Here is a 20788-nt window from a genome sequence, read left to right as displayed (position 1 = left end):
GCGACCGACCAGCAACGACGGTATTACAGATTTTTTTAAACCTCCGACATGGTCATGATGCCGCAGTCACGGTCGGTCAAGCTGTCATGATGCCCGGCCGTCCACTCAGATTTCCTCTTTCTTCTCTCAGGTCCTGACCAAAAACAGACCAAGGCTTACAAACCAAGGCTTACAGACCAAGGGTTCTCCATGTCTACCAAGCTACGGATACGGATATCATGTTGCGGCATCCCGTGTTTGGCTCCGACTCCCATGTCGACTGGGCTCATTTTGAGACAGTCCCTGCACACAATCACACCGAGTGCAGCTATCAAATTCGTAACCGGGATCCCTACTTGCGTTGTGGCCTGTGACGAAACTGAGGCCTTTGTCGGGGCGGCTTGGCACGCAGGTTATTCCAACGTCTGCCACCGACGGACCTTTGAAAACTGTCCGCATTTTTTTTTCCTCTCTTGCCCTTTCCGCCCCTTTTTTCCTTTGGGAAAAATGCAACTTGGCCGTGGCAATGTTTGCTTAATCGACTGCGGCCACGAGACAAGGATCGATGCCGGGCCAACCTACGAACTCCGAAGTACGTGGGGACATGACCGAAAAGCAGAGAAAAGAAATCCTGACCATGGAGATGCAGCTCATCTATCAAGGGAGCCACTCGGTCAATTTGTAGCGGTCAAGGGCTTGTTCGCTTGATGCGCCTTGCAATCTGACCGTGTCAACCACAACGCATGTGCTGCGAATTTCAGTCCCTGACCCTCCATGTCTCGGGAAGAATCTGGTTTTGCAAACGGATGGTTTTGCTCAAGGGACACTGTCTTGGTCCATGAGGCGCTGCTCTTTGGACAGCTCGTCACGCAGAATAATCACTTCAAGCCATGGTGATGAAACGAGGGGAGAGAAAGTAAGCTGCGGCAAAAAAAAAAAAAAAAAAAAAAAGGGGGGGGGGGGGGGGGCATTCCCCGGCTGCGCTGCTTCAGACTAGGTTGTCATATTGCGTTCGTGACATCATGCTATGGCTGTTCTGTGAAAAGCCAAGCTATCCAGATGTTCCAGATGTGCGTGCTGTCGCGTTGAGCCGACCTGTTGCATTGCACCTCTCTGTTCCATCCGCTGTTCGATCCGATCATGAGCGGCTGTCAGCCGTGAGCAACTCCAACGCTGGCCCGACCTCATCATGGTCTAGCCCCAGACTCAGCAATCCTCCAATTCTACTAGCCAACGGTGTCTTCTCCTTCACAGCCGCTCCCAATATCCTGTCTTTCAGGTCGAATTTCATCTGGGCACTCATCAGCCAGCTTGTCAGCCGTGCCCTGGTGTCCACGACACTCAATTGCATATCCTGATCCACGGTAATCTCAACGCCTACTGCCTTGGCTATGCTCGGTCTTGGAACCTCGACCACAAGCCCCGGGCACTCGGAATCCTGCTCAACATGCGCGTCACACCGTGCAGGCGCACCGCCAACCTTGACTTCCAACGTGGATGGAACAGCCATGACGCCCAGGAATCTGAACTGCCACTGCTTCGATGACGGCGTCGTCCGCAGTCGGCCCTGTGACTGGTTGAATTCCAGCTCAATCTCTCCACGCGCTGTCGGTGTCTCCTTTTCGGAAACGTCTCCCGTCTCAGCAGGCTCATCGTCATCATCATAATCTTCTATAATGGTAAACTTTGCGTCTTTGCCGACGACGACGACAACTTCAAGGGTGGTTGGGTTTTTGCATCCATTCTTTGGGAAACGGTCCGCATCGAGGGGGATGATGGATCCTTGGGGTGCGAGGACAGGTATCGTATCCAGGGGACGGTACATTTGAACCTCTCGATCGCCGTCATATACGAGTCCCGTGAAGAGATCAACGTGGCGTCCCGGAGGAACCCAAAGACTCGCCTTGGCGAGATTCGTACGGGCATGCCGAGGATCCACAATCGGGGCCACTACAAGACTGGAGCCGAAGAAGTACTCGTTTGGCTTTTCGTACGCCTCGGCACGCGCCGGGTATTCCCAGTAGAGCGGGCGGACGAGCGGCTCGGCCCCTCCGGTCGCGTTCATGGTGTGCAGGTATGGCACGAGTCTGTGCCGCAGCCGCATAAAACGTTGCATTACGTCGCACGATTCTTTGCGGTACCCCCACGGTTCCTTGGACGTCCATTGGCTGAGCGAGGAGTGAAGGCGGAAGATTGGGGAGAAGACGGCGTACTGGACCCATCGGGCGGCCATTTCATCGTCTCGAGAGCCCCCCAGGTGGCCGCCGACATCGTGGCTCCACCAACCGTACCCGATGTTGGACGCGGTGGCCGTGAACTCGGGCTGGAACTTGAGCGACTCCCAGGTGACGACGCTGTCGCCTGAGAAGCCGACGGGATATCGATGACTGCCCGGCCCAGCGTATCGCGAGAAGATGATGGCTCTGCCCGGGCCCTTTTCCTTGACGTGGTCCTGAAAGTGAAAGAAGTTTAGGAGCCAGAGAGGATCGAGCCCCGGGATCCGCGAAATCGGGCCTTGCTGCCAGTCGATCCACCAGAAATCGCAGGTATCTTTCTCCAGGCTGCGATGGAGGATGGTCAGGTAGGCATGCATGAAGTCCGGATCGGTGGGGTTGAACAAGATGGGAGCTTTGGTGGAGGCGTCATGGCCAAGAGCTTCGGCCAAGACGTGGTACAGGTCCTCGTGGTGGTGCACGCCGGCGTGGGGGTGGTCGTTGAGGGTGATCTTGAGCCGTCTCTGGTGGAGGGCCTTGCCGAAGGCGGTCGGGTCAGGAAAGAGCTTCCTTTCCCAGGTGTATCCGGTCCAGCCGGCGTGCGGAACGTGGTCGCCCTTTACTTGATGCCAGTCCATGTCGACGACGGCGACGGACAGCGGCACCTGGCGGCTGGCAAAGGCATCCATGAGCCCGAGGTACTCGTCGGCGGTGTAGGGGTGGTATCGGCTCCACCAGTTCCCGAGAGCCCACCTCGGCAGGACGGGCTGATGGCCCGATATGTCGTAAAAGGCCTTGATGGCGGCCTTGTAGTCGTGGCCGTAGCAGAACAGGTAGCCGTCGACGCGGTCACCGGACGCCCGAGGGGCGACGAAGCCGCGGCCGTCGAAGAGCATGGAGCGGCTATCGTCGACGGTGGAGAAGCCGGCGCGGGAGAGGATGCCGTCGCCCATGTCGCAGCGGCCGTCGACGTTGTCGAGGGTCCGGGCGGTGCCGCCGAGGTTGTCCTTTGCGGCATCGCCGTAGTGCCAGTCCGCGCCCCAGAGGGTGACTTTGCTGGTGAAGCCGACGGCGAGGCCGCTCCGGCTGAAGCGCCGCCTGTCGTAGGTGACGTGGATGTTGGGGGTGATGATTTCGAGATGGCCGTGGCCCGAGTCCCTGACGGTGTACTTTGGCGGGGGGAAGTTGCGGTTGATGGCAAAGGTAGACGCACGGTCTTGGAAGACGCCGTCGTGGGACCACTCGTAGCGCAGCACGGTGTCGTTGATGAGGGTGAAGCGGTAATGGGGGCCGGACACGACTGCGGCGGGGTTGGGCTTTGGGTCGCAGGGGAAGGTGTATCTGTCCATGGTGGTGGTGATGATGATGGTGATGATGTGATGATGGCGATGATGGCGATGATGGCGATGATGTGATGATGGTGATGATGGTGATGATGGTGATGATGGTGATGGACGGCGACGATGGCCGATAGAACAATGGTTGTGTGTAATACGGAACTAGTGGACAACAAGACAGCATCGTCCGAATTACACCTACACCACTCAAACTTGCACTCGCAAGGGGCACACGATCGGCTGAAGAGAGGACCTCGGCCAGCCACTGCCGGGTCCCATGCCCTGCCCTGCCATGCCGTGCCACGTCGGGCATCACTGCACTGCGTCCAACCAGCCGTGCTATGGCTATGTATGTACTGTATGTACCTTTTACCTTGTACTTGCCCCTCGCCGCTGCACCCAAATCCCCCGCAGTCAGTGGACCCGGTTGACGTTGACGTCACCCGCAGGCGACCCCGCGGGCCGGACTCCGGGGCCCTACCCGACCAGGTACCGACCTAGGCAGGTACATGCAAGGTAGGTATTTTCCTAAGGTAACCTACATAGCCCCGCCGGACCTGTCAGACCGGGCGGGCGGGGTTGTTGTACTGCTGGTTTAAATCTCGAGACCTTCAACCCCCGAGACCGAGACGCAGGCGCTCGCGCTCGCGCTCAGTCGCAAGGGCAGCCCGTGGTCTGCCGAACCTCCGCTCCGGATGCAGCGGGAGCTGGGGGGTTCAAACTTCTTCAAGCCAAACGCGGCGGGGGGCCGGGGCCGGGGCCGGGGACTCGGCGAGTTCTGACCGAACGGCGGGGGGTGCGGGCACGTGACTTTTTTTTTTTTCCCCACCCCGGTGTGAGGGCCACGATGTGAGATGAGAGAGGCTTGATTGAGCTAAGCTAGGATGTCATGTGTGATAGTGGAGTGCCTATATAGGCAAGGTCATGTGACACCCTCTTCTTTTGCGCTTGGGCTCTTCTTCTCATCACTTTCGTCTTCAGCAGCAACGCTTTGCTGCCAAGCCAAGCCGACGTGAAGACGTCTTGCCCACCTCGCCAGCTCGCAAGCACCGGATTCCCACCTAGCCATGGTGGCGGGCAGCCACGAGCGCGACGCCATTCCATCCCTTCTTGTCGAGCCTTGCCCGGCGCGCACGCGCATGCTTCCGCCACCACCCTCCTCCTCATGACGAGCCGCTGCTTCCGCCCCTGCGCCCGCCTCGGCCGGCGCCTCGGCCGGCGCCTCTGCTCGTCCCTCCCAACCCCCCCCGGCGTCCGGGCCGGCCCGAAACTCATCCCCGACTACCTCACCCCCACGCCGTCGCACCTCCTCACCACCACGCTGCGCGACCTCGTCGGCGCGCCTGTCCCCCCCGCCCCGCGGATCGGCTGCTCCCCCCCCGCGACGCTGCCCCAGGGCCACCACCTCGTCTACTTCCCCATCCAGACCCCGCCGTCGGGGCTGGCCGCCGACGGCGCCGACCCGGACCACTCCCCCGGGGGAACCTACCCGCGCCGCATGTGGGCCGGCGGCGAGGTCGTCTTCCACCCCGGCTGGGGGGACAAGCTCGTCCTGGACGGGCGCCCGTGGTCCTGCGACGAGCGCATCGGCGAGGTGGTCCTCCGCAACGACAAGGTCTTTGTCGACGTGTGGCGGCGGTACGGCCTCGGGCACGGCGATCCCGGCGCACGCCCCCGGTGGGACATTGAGGAGCGCCGCACGCTGGTGTTTCTCAAGAGCGCCGTCGCGCCGAGCACGAGGCTCATCCGGCGTGAGTTTCTTCCACTTCCCCTGTCCCCCCACCCCGAGCAAAGCCCCAGCGGGCTGGTGGTTCTGTGACAGCAACTGCCCCCCCCCCCCCCTTCCGTCTAATTCAATGCTGAATTGCTTTTGGTGCCCGACCCTACTTTCGCGGTGGAGGTGCTCCCCACGCGCGCCCACCTGTTCCACTTCTCGGCGCTGACGTTCAACGCGCACGCCATCCACCTCGACCCGCTGTACGCGCGCGCGACAGACGGCCACAGGGACCTCCTGGTCCACGGGCCGCTGACCCTCGCGCTGATGCTGGACGCGCTGCCGCCCGTCGCGAGCATCTCGTACCGCAACTACGCGCCGCTGTACGTCAACGAGCGGCTGAGGGTGTGCGTGCGGCGGCCCGAGCGGCCCCGCAAGCCGTGGGATGTGTGGGTGGAAGGGCCCGACGGCGGGTTGGCGGTAAAGGCGACGGCGGAAGTGCTGAGCTGACGAGCAAGAGAAGGAGAGGAGGCATGGAAAGCATGATGGGCTGTGTTGTTGCAACGGATGGGCTGGGAAATCGGGCACACACAGAAGGAGGAGGAGAAGAAGAGAAGGAGAAGAAGAGAAGGAGAAGAAGAGGAGGAGAAGAAGAGAAGGAGAAGAAGAGAAGGAGAAGAAGAGGAGGAGAAGGAAGAGAAGAGGAGAAGAGGAGAAGAGAAGAAGAGAAGGGAAAAAAGGAGAAGAAGAGAAGGAGAAGAAGAGGAGGAGAAGAAGAGAAGGAGAAGAAGAGAAGGGAAAAAAGGAGAAGAAGAGAAGGAGAAGAAGAGAAGGAGAAGAAGAGAAGGAGAAGAAGAGAAGGAGAAGGAGAAAAAGAGAAGGAGAAGAAGAGAAGGAGAAGAAGAGAAGGAGAAGAAGAGAAGGAGAAGAAGAGAAGGAGAAGGAGAAAAAGAGAAGGAGAAGAAGAGAAGGAGAAGAAGAGAAGGAGAAGAAGAGAAGGAGAAGAGGAGAAGGAGAAGAAGAGAAGGAGAAGAAGAGAAGAGGAGAAGAGAAGAAGAAGAGAAGAAGAAGAGAAGAAGAAGAGAAGAAGAAGAGAAGAAGAAGAAGCCTCGAGCTCACACAAAGGAACAGGAATAAAATGACAAAAAGAAGAAGCTCAACACAGCAAATGTTTATGTACACACGGCCAACTCCGTAAAGAGACTGCTTGTACTGTACAGAACCTGGAATACATGACTCCGCCCCCAAAGGCCCTTGCTTCAGTCCGCCCATCCAAACACCTCGCCAACCGACAGCGTGTTGGTCCTCACCCCCGTCAGCGCCACCAGCAGCACCACCACGTCCAGCGTCAGCAGCACCACCGCCGCCATCATGTATCGCGGGCTGAAGACGCGGTACAGCATCAGGTGCCTCCGCAGCCAGCCGGCCCAGCTCATGGTCGCCAGCGCCTCCACCACGTAGTAGGCCACAAAGACGGCCAGGCTCCTCGTCACCGCCTCCAGCACGCCCTTTTGCTTGGGTCCGACCTTCCACATGGTCAGGAGGGGGACGCACACGGCCGCGAGCACCTGGCCTCCAAACGTGTTGAGCGTCACGACAATCAGCGTCCAGGGATACCGGATGCTGAACAGGGGGATGAAGGCGCTGTCCCACTGGATGCTGGATAGCGTGGCCTGGTGGCCTGTTTTGAAGTAGTAAAAGTTGCCGAGTATGGCAAGCATCACGGGCCCGATGGGTTCCGTCTTGATGGCGCCGAGGTCCACGATCTCGAGCAGGGAAAGCACCTGCCACATCATCAGCGCGAGCGCTCCCGAGCCCATGGGCTTGGTAAGGAGCAGGCACGCCCCGAGCATGTTGAGCGGCAGGAGAAGATAGCGCGACCCCAGCACGTTGCTGTATCCGAGGATGGCGACGCGGGCTTGGCCCGATTTCGAAAAGGTCGAGACGATGGAGACGCTGGGCGGCGCCCAGATAAAAGCAGTCGTCCCTGCTACCAGGGCGAGCGCGAGGGTAACCTGGGCCAGGTAGACGCCGATGGACTTGAGAGCAGCCTCGGTCAGTCTGCCGTCGAGCCAGGATCCGTTGTTGGCGGCGTCGATGGTCCAGTACGCCGCAGACATGAGCAAGCCTGTCCTCATCACGTAGCCAATCCAGGTCGGCGCCAGGCCTTCGTAGGACCCCGAGGGGGTAAGGAACGACTTGACAATGGAAGGGAGCGCGACGGAAACAGCAAAAGGAATGATGAGCTGCCAAGGCGCAGACACAGTCGTGGTGACGGAGGCGTAGTATGTCGACACGCAAAAGGGCATTTGCTCCTCGCGGCACAGCTTCGAGTACGACGCCAACCGACCGAGCAAGATGAACACGACAGAGTGGTACACGGCCATTGTTCGATCAACTTTGGACTCGAGCCTCAGCGACGAAACAATGGCGGCCAGGCCAAAGGTCGCGATGAAGAAGAGGAGAATCTGATCCTCCCAGATGGTGTACGAGTTGGATGCGAAGCCGAGGGAGTGGCTGAGGGTGAAGATGACGGAGAGCCAGCCCCAAAACGTTCGCGGCACGAGGCTCCCCAGCGTCTTGCCGCAGCCGTGAAGCGAGACGCCAACAGCGGTCAACATCAGCAGCACGACAGCCGTGGCCACAGCGTCGATCCGCTGCTGCTGTCTGTACAACGCGGCAGCAGTGAGGGATCCAACCATGAAGACGAACCGGGGGTCCCACAGCCTGCGAAGCATCTTCTTGTGATAGAACTGGTCAACATGAGGGTCCGCTCCATCGCCCTTGAAATCGACGACTTCCAACCTGGCCTCGGCGTAGTCAAGCTCGACGTCATTCATGACAACAAACTCATCCTCCTGCTCGCGCGAACCGTACATCATCAAGAGCACAGCTCCGACAGCTGTGACGACGATCCCCGACATCATGCGTGGGACGTCGAATCGAGCCCACAGGTCCTTGCAAACCCCAAGAGTCCTCTCCTGAAACCTGGTGAAGGCCTTGTACGCGTCCTCGTGGTGGGGTGGCGTTGGCACTTTTGTCGCCTCCGCCCACAGAGCCGCAGGGGAGTCCGCTTCAGAGCCCCGAGTCATGCCGCGAGCTCTAAAGTAAGACGCCTGATACCTCTCAATGCCGGCAGACGCCATGCGGGAGACGGCGGCAAGATTTGCCCAGTCGTCGCCGTTGGGTCCGCAAAAGGCTTCCTCGATCGGGCGACCCAAGCTGTTGTACGGAATGGGTATTCCCAGCAGAATCGACAACGTTGGGACCAGATCAATCTGGTTGACCGGCCGGATCTTGGCGGTAGCAGGAGGGGTGAGGAATTCGGGCAAGGTGCGCCCAAATATGGGCGTCTTTGAATACATCCACAGGGCAGCTTCGACCTCGTCGTCGCTTTCGCCACCGTGGTCGCCTTTGCTGTCCATGCCGTGGTCACCCATGACGACAAGCAGTGTGTGTTGGTCGATTTCAGAAGTCAGTCGGCGGATAAAGTCGTCCATCTGCCTCAACTTGGCCGTCATGGCGGGATGGTCTGGCCCATAGCGGTGACCAGCATGGTCAACGCCCAAGCAATGTCCGATCAGCAGGTCCCACTGACCCTCAGCCTCGGGGTTCATCAGGGGGAATATGTTGTCAATCACGCCATCGTCCACCGTGTGCAGATCCCACACGTTGAAGCTGTCGTAGGCTCTGCTGATGTTCGGTTCAAAGTAGCCGGGGAACAGGGAAACCCACGTATCGTCGCCCAAGTGCGCAATCTTCTTGCCAGCCTTCTTGAGCTGCATGAGAATGTTGTCCTCGTCGATGGCCGACCCGGCAAAGTTGCTCCCCACATCGACAAAGGTGGGCAAGGTGCCAGTGGTCAGTCCCTTCAGTCGCTGCAAGGTAGCCGTGGGCGGGTCGGCGATGAAGGGTCGTAGGAAGGCATTGCGGGGGAACTCGGCGGCAGTCTCGTACAGGAACGGGAAAGCGTTGTGGAAGTCGTGCTGCTGAGCCGGGTCCTGGGGAACAGTAAAGTCATACCGCAAAGCATCAACGATGATGACGACGGCACGCTCAAACGTCTTGGGATGCCAGCAACCTTTGTCGATGCTCAAGGGCGCCATCTCACCGTCGATTGGCGGTACTGCGCAGCTCGACTTGTCTTCCAGGACCAGCCGCGTGAGCAAGAAGCCACTGGTAAACAGCCAAATGCCCACGGCGTGGATCACGAGCAGCCACGCCCAAAAGGCGACGGTCCACCACCAGCGGCGCTGGTAGGAATCATGTCGCAGTCGGTTGAGCTTGTTCCGAAGAGCCTGCGCAGCTTCTCGTTGCGACGGCAGCCCCAGAGCCTCGGCCTCGGCATCGCTGGCGGCCTGGATACGTTTCGCTTTGGCCCATTCGTTGGCGATGGTTTTGTAGTCGGAAGCTGGCGGGTGCGCCGGGTTCGACGTCTTGGCCTTGGCTTTGGTCTTGAGACCTCGCTGCGGCATCCTGCTTCAAGGGGTTTGAGGAATCAGTGTCAGAGCCATTGGCTGTTGTGGGAGCTCTGGGAGACGACGCAAAAGAAGGAGGGACAAGAGGGAAGACAAGAGAGGGAAACCTGAACCAGGGCCGAGTGCATGTGGGAAGCGGACGGGACTCGGCGATTTGCTTCAGGAGGGAGTGGGATGGAGACAGAGGTTGCTGCTGAAGAGGTGGGGCTGGGGCTCGGTTCCTATCGTTAGCTTCAGTCAAAATTATTCAGGAAGGTGCCAGGCAGGCCCGGTGCATCGCAACTTCTGCAATCTGCAGGTTTAGCAGGCGAGGCAGGAGCCACTCTTCAGCCAAGATGCATCTGATGCAGCCTCACGTGCCAGCGTCTTCAAGACTTTTGCATGTACTGGTAACCAGAAGGAATCATCAAATTCGTGCTGGGAACCCACAATCACTAAACTAAGCATCCGCCGCATTTTCACGTTCCGTTTGCCAGCCGAAGCTGCATCAGTCTATAGGGAAGTAGTCATCAGATTATCATCATGTACCGCTTCGTAATATATGCATCTGCATGTCTCTGTCCACCTCATCATACGGTCCATATGCAAACATGGAAACCATCAGCAGCATGGATCCAACAACGACAACGCCCCTCGAGTCCATCGCACCCCATGTTTCATCCCAATTTTTACAGATAAATGTTCATCGCAGATCAAGGGGACTGCATAAAATACCGCTCAAACACACCGCTCCGCCAAGTCGCGACGCTGGATGATGCTGCGCCTGGAAAAGGAAACAAAAGGGGAAAAAAAAAAAAAATGAGGCAACTCATTGACCCCTAGAACAGCGCTCTGTGCAAAGGGCCATCTGCCCCGTGTCAGTCATCAAACATGCCTGTCGCCGTTGAGAGCCCTCATTACCCAAACATATCCAGCTCCGACGGTCGGTTACTGCCCGCACCACGTCGCTCCAGCCTCCTCCGCCGCCTCCGGTCATCCGCAGCTACAGATTCCGGACCTCTTCCTGGTCCACTTGGAGATTGGCTCATTCCGCTCCACGTGCCCATGCTTTCCCCGCCCAAGCTGGAGACAGTTCGTTGTCCCATCGGCGACGAACCTGACGGACCAGGCTGCCCAGAATAGTACGCAGAATCCTTCTTTTTCCTCGTTCCTTTTGCAAAGGCCGGGTTGGGCGGCGACAGTGGTGCCAGTTGGTCCTCTTCTTCGACTCGTTTTTCAGCCGAACGCTCTGCTCTCCTCTGGCTCGAATCTCTTCTATATCGACGACCGTAGCTGGGAGAATCCAGACCCGACAGACTGCTTTCGGAATCGCCCCTGTTCCTAGGGCTCCGGGTCGCCCTCGCTTCCTCCTCTGTTAGGCGGCGTAGTGTCACATTTCGATCCCTGTCGTCATGCATTTTTACCTTGACACTGACAGGCTGGCTTGTCGGCGAACCATATTGATCCCTCTCTGATGCCGCAAGCTCGCTGGCAGGAGCCGCAGCCGCAGCCGTAGCCGCAGCCGCCCCTTCCTCGGCACGTCGCATGACTCGGGACGAGGATCGGCGCTCTGGACGGCCATCACCAGATGGCACATGTGATGCTGCTTCCGAGTGCAGGATCCCATGAGGATCGGCCGGCATAGTGGGCATGGAAACTCGCTCGTTTCGCACTTGCGACCTCGACCTCGACCTAGAGTGACCTTTTGGTCCCGGTAAAGGCACCACGGCAGGTGCGGTCCCCGTGTGCGTTGATGGACCGGCCGTGTACGAACCTGCTCCTGGGCCGGGCTCCATGGTAGATTCCGTCACATCAGTCATCTCGGATATATCTGTTGTTCCAGGGTGGCCAGTGGCTCGCCTGACCGGCAAGGGTCTCCGAGAGTCTCGCCGAGCTGGCGATGGATATCCATCCCCAGTAAATCGAGAGCCGGACACTCCGGATCTTGTTTCCTCTTCTTCTCGCAACCTGTCTTCTTCTTTCCTGGCTCGTCTGTCGGCCAGCTTCTTGGCGAACCAGCCCATGCCCAGCCCGGCCAAGATACCCTTGGCTAGGCCACCTCCATGGCGTTCATCCCGTGGCCGCCTCGAAGGGCTGACATATGAGGTATAATCAGACACTTCCGGGTCGCCACGACCACGAGAGTGGAGCGGCTCAGGCGTTATTGGTCTTCTTGGGCCGCCTCTCCCGGCAGGGTTGGCGGATGGTGGAAGCAGGGAAGTTTGCGTCTCATCCGGCCTGCGGGCGTACTCGGTATAATCACTGCTAAACTCGCTAAGGACGGTCTCACCTCCGCGTCGGGAGGCGTACCGTCGAGGCGTCTCGGTGGAGACGGCAGAGTAGTCTTCGTCACGCCGGTCGTTGCGGCGATTTACGAGGCCTGAGACTAATTTTCCGGCGCCGATTCCAGCAGCAACCGTCCCGAATGCTTTCCAAAAGCCGCCTCGGCCCTTCTTGGGTGGCTCGGAATACTTTTCGCTGACGTAGCTCTCGGAGCCGCGCCTGGAGGGCAGGACTTCGGGGCCGCGGCTGCTGCTGACGAATGATCTTGACCTTGCAGGACTGCGATGGCGACGGTCCTTGCTCTTCTCCTTTCCGCCCATCAACGCCCACAGTCCCGCCCCCGCAGCGAGAGGACCTAGCCATTTCATCCTGCCACTGCGGTCATGCCTCGGCCCTTGTGAAAAGTACTCGGATTCGGTGACGCGAGTCTTGCCAGCTTCAGACCGGGCCTCATGCATGAACAGCTCTCGACGTGCCTCGGCGCGGTAGTTCAAGATGAAGTAGACGATGAACAGGAAGGTCATCCAAAGCGCGTACAGGATGAACAGGTATTTCGGCGAGCCATACAAGGCGAGTCCCAGGGGAACCTGAACAATGCCCAGGAGGGCAATTGCTCTGCCGGACCATTGATGAATCGTGATGCGAAGAGATCGTAGCTTGGTGATGTGACGCACGAGTCGGCCACCAACAAGTTGAAGAAGAAACAGAACGAAAATTGCGAGGCCGATGCCGTGATGCGGGTTGGTCAGGTTTCGCTCCGGCCCGACGGCGAAGAAGCCGAGAATGAAGACGCTGAGAAGCATCAAGCCCGAAAACACTTGGAGCTGTGCATGGTAGACGATTGCGTATCCTGGTTCTCGAGAATAGAACCTGGCCAGCATGACTGCCAGGGGTACCAGGAGAAGAAACACTATGGCTGCAATGATGCCATGCGCTAGGACAATTCGATGATACTGAGGGAGCGTGGCGAAACGATTGCCCATGCCTAGTTGTTTGATTGCACGGTTAGCCAAGTCTGATCCCCCAAGTCCCCAGCGCGCGGCAGCACCGAGTCTTGCCGTTGTCCACATACCATTGTATCGCATGGTGTCAAAGTTGACACCCTGGAGGTTCGGAAGCAAAAAGGTATTCTTTGAAAAATCCCAGGTCCCGTCTCCGACAGTCATTGTATCGGATGCATAGCTCGCCGAGCCGGGCGCAGAGAACTGGTCTCCTTTTGGCGCCATGGCAGGCGGCGACGTGGTGTAGTGAACCGACTCCCAGCAAGAAACGGGGTTTGACCTGTGCTCGCAACGGACCAAAGACGGGTATGCGCCGCCACGGCGACTTTGTCCACGGACTGGAACGCGGGCGGGATCTCCTCCTCGCCTCGGAATGCGGAATGCGGAATGCGGGATGCGAGATGCGAGATGCTGCTGTGTGCGTGTGTAAGTCGACACTGCCTATATAGATACGGGGATCCCGGGTCAAGCACTTGCGGACGATGCGTGGATTTGTGAACACGGGAAAAAGGAATCCGGGGTTTTGCGGACGAGACTTCGAATGGCGGTGGCCAGCAAGAGTCGTAAATACCGGTCAGGGCAAGTGCAACCTGGTTACATGCAGCATCGCCCCAATGATGGCTCTCGAGCTGCACGGAAAAACGGGAAGGTACTTCGCTTGGCCTGTATCTTCTTTCCCCCTTCCCTCCTTCCCTCCTTCCCTTCTGCCCAATATCAACGTCTGGCTTGACTTGGCGCGGTTGCGCGGGGTGACGAGCCCTGGAGGCTTGGACCTGGTCAGCCACCAATGGCGGGGACCGGCTGGTGGGTCCGCTAGCGTCCTCCGTCGCCACCGTTGTGTTCGCCCCCAGCTCGCCCCACTGGTGCGTAATCCGTGCGTAGCCATCAACATGAACACGATAAAACGAGCGACATGCGAGAGGTGAATTCATCCAGTAAAACGCAACAGTCGAATGGATTTGTTGACGGAAACGGACAGCGCTGCTTTCTGCTTTCTGCTTAAATTAAAAGCCTTCACGTACCGCAGCCACCGCGGGTCTTTGCACCGGGGCACCTATGAGCCTGCTATTACACATCACTTGTTACATACGAGACAATAGGCAACCGACCGTACATGTCCTGCTGTTGACGCCAGACCATATATAAACGGGGCAGCTTTCACTCATCGTCATCTTCGCTGTCATCTTTGTCGTCGTCGTCGTCGTCGTCGTCATCCTCGTCATCCTCGTCATCCTCGTCAAACGGATCCTCAGCTTCGCTATCCTCCGCGCCATCAGGCCGCGATATCATCAAGTACCCTGCCACACATGTAATTCGGTTTTGCGTCTCATACGTCCCCAGCAACTTTCCAGTCGGCTTTTCGCCTGCCTTCTTCTTGGACATGCCAGCCAATAATGACCTGAGCTCAATGGTCCACAGTCGCACCTGACCCTCGCTGCTCGCTCCGACCAAATAGACTGTCCCCCTGGCTGCTTCGCTCGGTATCATGACCATGGCTTTTATCCTGCCAGATATGCCTTCGGCTTTGCCGCCGACGAATCCCACCTGCTTTGCCACCTGCAGAGTTCCCGCCTTGCCCTGAACCTCCGTGGGAGGTGACAAATCCTCGGTTCGAGTGGAGAAGAATACTATGCGCCCGTCCTCCGTAGCCACAGCCAACAAGGCACGGCCGGATTCTTCGTCAACGGTAACGTAGGTAAACTGGTGAACCTTGGTTCGCGCCTGCTGCATGATGCGACATTTCGGCATGCTATCCATACCAAAGACAACAATGTCGCGATCGAATCCCACGGCGAATTCGTCGGTTCCATCCACATTGCCCCAAACAACTCTTCGCCCTTCCCCTGTCGAATGTTTCCCTTCCCCAATCTCTTGAAGCGTTTCTCTGCTGAAGCCCAAGACGCCAGCTTTTTTGCCGGTAACCAGGTTCCACAGCCGCATGCATCTCTCGCCTTTGCTCACGCTAATCATCACCTTCATGCTTGGGTGGATGGCAAAATCGTTCACCCCGCAAGGAGTACCTCCGAAGGGAGCGGTATCGCCGCTCGGTCTTCCTTGTGGCTTCGGAACAGGCGCCTTGATGGTACTCAAGACGGACCAATCCCTCGTGCGTGTCACTGAAATGGTCGAGTCCTCGCTAGAAGCGAGCAACTTTGAGCGCGTCGGAAAGCAAAGTGCCGTGATAGTCGAGGTATGGTGCAGCAGCGTGCCCAGCTCCCTGTTCTTGGGGTTCTCCAAAATCGGTCGTGGTGCCACGTCGGCAAGCGCGTTTTTTCTCTTGCTGCTCGGCGGATGCGCAGACAATGTGTAAAGGTTGATTCGTTCGTCGGTTCCTCCCGAGGCGAGCAGAACCTTTTGTGTTTGGCCAGGTGCAGCTGCGGAAGGGGGCGATACGGCGACGCATCGAATTGCAGAGTTGTGTGCGTTGAAGAGAAAAGTATCTGAGAATTTCGCGCTTTCGCCCTCGACAGTTGCCGTCAAACCATGAAGAACTTGATCGTATGATCCCACGATAATCTGGAGTGTTTCGGCTTGCGTAGTTGTCGAAGTAGTTGATTTCGAACCGGAAGCGCCTCTGGGTTTTTTGGGTTGCACAGCCTCGGACGTTGTTTCGCCCCCGCTGTTGGCTTGTCTTTTTCGTTTAGCCATTTTTAAATAACTGTCCGGATGAGTCTAGCTGGAGAAGAAGTCGGCGACGTTACCAAGTTCCCCCAGATGGTCGGTCAGGGGCCAGAGTAAGAAGAAAAACAGAAAAAAAAATCCGAGAGGTGTTGCTGATAAGATAAGAACTGACTTGGTGTCGGAGGGAAATTGGCTGTCTGTAATGTGGATATCTGTCATATCCGAGGTAGGATGTGCAGAGTTCCCCCTGGATCAGTAAGCCCTTAGGGGTACCCCCTATCCCACTATAAATAGCTGGGAACACAAGTCTCTTAGAGGGGACTTAGTTCCTTCAATCAAGCATTATCGCATTTTCCCTGTGCATTCTGACATGGTAGCAATTACGTAAATATCACAATAAAAAAACCTCATTCTTATCCCTTACCTTGTGGCCTAGCCTTAAGATCAACTGTTATCTTTATTTTGCTATAGAAGCCACTGTTTTCTGGATCTTATTTGAGTAAGCTCCGGGTTCCCTATTGAATCCGTCAAAAGCCTTATTACTAATATACTCGTATGGCCTCATCAATCAAAAAGGAGGCTATTTAGGAGGAAAATAGCGATATTTCCTTTAAAATTAACTAACCGACATCTTGACCACTATTTTCGTCAGATCAATTCGTGCCCTAAACATCATTATTAGCGAAAATGGGTACTATTACTAATAATAGCTCCAAACCAGCAGTTAAGCTGATGTCCCGATATGATTAGGATATCTAGTATAATTACATTTAAAAGCGTGCTTTAGAGGATGATATTTAGATATTCATTAATCCTAAGGGTTCGATAATACTAAATATGCCTCTTCTGCTAGCGTAAGAATTAGATGAACCTATCTATTCCACGCAGGCATTAGCATTAATACCTATATCGTATCACGGACTCGGGCTATACCCGTGTTATGGATTGACTGAGGCTCGGGCTGCGCCCGTGCCTAGTCTAGAACGGATGACATAAGGTAGACGCGCGGGCCTATAGGGCAATATTAGGGCTCTAGCCCGCGCTATATATAGATGTATATAGACTGCAGAAGTGACCCGATTCGGGCTCTTCTCCCTTCCTCCTTAGTTTTATTAATACATCCGATTAACGCCTATTTGCAGTCGCCCTAGGGCTAGTCTATTACAATTAATAAAACTCTCTCAACTTTTATTATTATATCTTATATAACTGCCGATAATAGATATAGACCCCTTATAGAATATTATAGGCTCGGATAATACCTAATGCGCCCCCACTCGATAATAGGCCGCATAACTAGAGTCAATTACAAATGCAATAGAAATACTTAATATAAGGTTCTAAGAATAGCTATCCTAAAGCTAAAAGAGTGAGCACCGGATATACGCTTAAGCCGAGCAGACTAAGCGTTAGATATAGGCTCTTATTAACTAAATACAGTAATAACTATTATTAGTACCTATATTGACCCTAGACTGATTTTAGACCGACTCTATCTTAATTCTAAAGGAAACCTAATAAAAATATAAGCCAATACCGGTCAAAGAATCCTTTAATAGCAAAAAGGCTATATTTACCGTATAGAAGACCTTTATAAAATATAAGTTAGAGATCGATTGAAACTTTATTAATAACGATAAGACCTAATAGATATTTATCTATTAGAACCTCTTGGCTATAGTCTAATCCTAAATTATAGTATTCTTTAAGAATAGCGCGGCCTTCTATTACCGCCCTATAGCCTTCTTTAATTACCTATAGTAACTTTTTAAGGATCTATATCGGGAGGAATATGCGATTACTAAGCTTAAATATACCTTCTATTAGATGCCGAAAGAACCCTTTTTAGCCTTTTTTATATACTTTAAGGAAAAATTAGTATTAGTAAAGGGGCTTAATTAGCTTAAGTCAGTAAAGCTAAAAATACTTTAATCCGCCTTTAACCCTTATATATTAGAAAAGATTATCGGCCTAAAGGTCTCCTATAAGGATTATAATGCGGCCGTTATATAGTACTATAAAATCGCTATCGACCTAAAGATAAGCCTTACTACAAAACGCTATATAGATCTTTACTGGAATTATAATGATAATGCCTAAGACCTATAGGCAACCGCTCGGGATAAGGATAGTAATACGCCTATAATAGGCATTAATAAGCTAGGTTCGAAGGGTAAAAAGAAGTTATTTACTAAAAGGATAGTATAGGTTTTAAAAGAGATCCTTAAAGAGTACTATTAGAAATCACTTTATACCTAATATAGGGATACCGGCTATAAAATGCTAGAATATAAGCTAAGGCCGGCCTAGCCTCTACTAAAGATAACTATAGCTTCTATAGACCTAAAGGCTATAAAAGCCTTATAAATCGCCGAGCTTAGAGATAGCAATAATAGTAATTCCTAGGGGAAAGATTAGCCCTTAAGCCGAGTCTCGCAAAAGGGCTTAAAAAACGCACCCAGCCCCTAGCTAGATTACGATAGGAATACTATATAAAGGAGATTAATAATATTAAAGACCGTATAGATAGATACCCCTTTTTAGTCCTAATATTATATAATAATTCTACCTTTATTAATACCCTAATTAATTTTAATTATAACTGCTATAGTACGATAAGCAAAAGAACTATCTAAAAGTTAAAACTTTAGCCTATCTGCCTACTATCTTATAGGAAACTTAGGATTATAATAGATATAAAGAATCAATCGGGAGAATAATAGACTACCCCTTTAATTATTTATACTATTTATATCGATATTAATATCAATAGATAGCTATTAGCTATAATACTATATATCATCCCGGGCCTTACCTGCGATATTATCCTAAGGTTACCTTAGATAGAGTACTATAATATCGAACTATAGGCGAAATAGTATTAATTAAGAATTAGAGCCACTAATAGCCTACTTATAAAGGAATTAACCACTCGATCCTCTAGGCCCGCTATAATTAATATTCTTAGATTAGTCTTTTATAGTATACTATAATGCATAATACGCACTTAAGATAATTTAACCTCCTTCTTCCTTATAAGCCTATAGGAGCTTATATATATCCTCTGCATTATACTCTTACTGTATTAGGATTTAGCTTCCCCTCTAGCCTAGCTATAGACCCTATTACTAGAGCTTTAGGACTTCACTAACTTTTTTAATAAGGCAAAAGCTTCTAGCCTCCTACTATACTAGAGTATACTAGATTACTATATTAAGCTTAAACCGACCCTAAATAGGGGGCCACCCGACCTCCTATAGGGACCGCTATATAATATACCATAGGACTAGCTATTTAAGATTCGGAGATAGGTAATAAACCTTATAAATAAAAGGTAGATCTACATAAGCTCCTTATTAGTAGCGGCATTAATTCTATTCGTAAGAAAGGTAAGCAATAGATAGCATTTTTGCGTAGACTATTAAGCCCTAAATAAGGTTATAATATAAGACTAATACCCCCTTCCTTTAATTAAGGAGATACTATACTCCTTATCTTAGGCGAAGTAGTTTATAAAGGTAGATATCCATACCGCATTCTATAAAATCTATATCGCCGAGGGCGATAAATACCTAATTATATTCTAGACCTATTTTAGTCTTTTTAAATAGTTAGTAACCCCCTTTAGCCTAACTAAGGCCCTTATAATATTTTAGCATTATATTAATAGGGCCTTAGGGGACTTATTAGGGGATTTTACTACTATTTATCTAGATAATATTTTAGTCTATACCGGAGGCTTATAGAAGGAATATATAGACTGCATTAAGGTTATCCTTCGGTGCCTATAAAATACTAGCTTAAATTTAGACCTAAATAAATATAATTTTATAGTAAAAGAGGTCTACTACCTTAGCTATATTATAATAGTAAGAAAGGAGATCTGCCTAAACCTTAAGAAGATTAAGGCGATCTAAGAGTAAAAAGCCCCTATGAAATTATAAGGCATCTAAAGCTTTTTAGGGTTTATAAACTTCTATTACGATTTTATCTTGAATTTCTCTTATTTAGCTAAGCCCCTAGTTCGATTAATACAAAAGGGTATCCCCTTTTAATAATTTAAAGAGGAAGAAAAGGCTTTTTAAGTATTTAAATAGTACTTTATCTTATATTTAATCCTCGCCTAATAAGACTCTAAGAAAGAAACGATCTTTAAGGCAGATAGCTTTAGTATAATTATTAGTAGCTGCCTTTTTTAAATTAGGGAGGATAAAATACTTTACCTAATCGCATACTATTTAGTATAGCTTATAAAAGCTAAACGGAATTATACTATCTACGATAAGGAGCTGCTTACTATTATCTTATGTCTTAAGGTATAATTAATTAAACTCTATTTTATTACTACTCTATTTATAATTCTTATAGACTATAAGAACCTTAAATATTTCGCCTAACTAAAGGAGATATTAGAATATTAAGCGCGATAAGTTAAAACGTTAGCCCTTTTTAACTTCTACTTTTAGTACTAGCCCGGCTTATAGGCCTAATACCCTAATGCACTCTTATAATAAGAGTAAAAAGCAGATAGTATAGCTCTAAGGTTTAACTAAATCCTTTAACTACTATCTATCTCTACTATAGAGGCAGACCCGATAGAGGTCTAGCTAGACCTAATAGGAGATCGGCTAACTATAGCCCTAGATATAATAGAGGATATACTAATAGCGGCTTTATCGATTAGAATCTCCCTACCTAACAGCTCTTAAGTCTTTACCAATATATACCTATAGGCACTTTAGGATTAGGCTATAGCCGAAGATAAACTATATTAGGCTTAGTAGAAGGCTATAGTAAATAGAGAATAATAATTCCCTATAGAGGCGAAGATTAGAAAGTAGATCGCAGATTATACCCTAAATACTTATAGAGCGCTACTCTATTAAGGCCGGGTTTAGCTCTTTTCGTTTAAGCCGCTAATAATTATAGTAATCTAATAATACTATAACTCCCCTACTATAAGGCACCTAGGGAAGAATACAACCTTCTAACTCCTATAATAAGACTATTACTTTAATAGTATATTATCTAAAGTAAGTATAAAAAACTCTTCGCGATTTCGCCCGCACCTAGGTAGCGGCATGGAACCGCCTCTAAAATCAATTCTGATAATCCTAATCGCTTCCTCTCGTCTGTTTACCCCCCTTACCTATAGCATATCGCATCTAAAGAATAGGCACAG

The 20788-nt window shown here is 52.4% G+C and overlaps 5 protein-coding genes across 5 annotated transcripts; 1 reads left to right on the top strand and 4 right to left on the bottom strand.

Moving 5' to 3' along the window:
• Positions 1–1117: 1117 nt before the first annotated feature.
• Positions 1118–3541, bottom strand: UV8b_06594 (uncharacterized protein; the record flags this gene model as incomplete). The annotated part of the gene is made up of 1 exon (XM_043144091.1): positions 1118–3541. One exon carries the CDS (start codon positions 3539–3541, stop codon positions 1118–1120), a length of 2424 nt encoding a protein of 807 aa, XP_043000026.1.
• A 1486-nt stretch (positions 3542–5027) lies between these two features.
• On the top strand, positions 5028–5753 carry UV8b_06593 (uncharacterized protein; the record flags this gene model as incomplete). Its single annotated transcript, XM_043144090.1, has 2 exons — positions 5028–5280; positions 5524–5753. 2 exons carry the CDS (start codon positions 5028–5030, stop codon positions 5751–5753), a joined length of 483 nt encoding a protein of 160 aa, XP_043000025.1.
• A 749-nt stretch (positions 5754–6502) lies between these two features.
• On the bottom strand, positions 6503–9718 carry UV8b_06592 (uncharacterized protein; the record flags this gene model as incomplete). Its single annotated transcript, XM_043144089.1, has 1 exon — positions 6503–9718. The coding sequence occupies one exon, from the start codon at positions 9716–9718 to the stop codon at positions 6503–6505; it is 3216 nt and encodes a 1071-aa protein (XP_043000024.1).
• Positions 9719–10617: 899 nt separating this feature from the next.
• UV8b_06591 (uncharacterized protein) lies at positions 10618–13209 on the bottom strand (the record flags this gene model as incomplete). The annotated part of the gene is made up of 2 exons (XM_043144088.1): positions 10618–12968; positions 13056–13209. 2 exons carry the CDS (start codon positions 13207–13209, stop codon positions 10618–10620), a joined length of 2505 nt encoding a protein of 834 aa, XP_043000023.1.
• Positions 13210–14142: 933 nt separating this feature from the next.
• Positions 14143–15633, bottom strand: UV8b_06590 (uncharacterized protein; the record flags this gene model as incomplete). Its single annotated transcript, XM_043144087.1, has 1 exon — positions 14143–15633. One exon carries the CDS (start codon positions 15631–15633, stop codon positions 14143–14145), a length of 1491 nt encoding a protein of 496 aa, XP_043000022.1.
• Positions 15634–20788: the final 5155 nt, after the last annotated feature.

This window comes from Ustilaginoidea virens, chromosome 5, assembly GCF_000687475.1.
Source record: "Ustilaginoidea virens chromosome 5, complete sequence".
NCBI classification, from domain to species: Eukaryota; Fungi; Ascomycota; class Sordariomycetes; order Hypocreales; family Clavicipitaceae; genus Ustilaginoidea; species Ustilaginoidea virens.
This window is presented reverse-complemented; position numbering and strand designations above follow the sequence as displayed.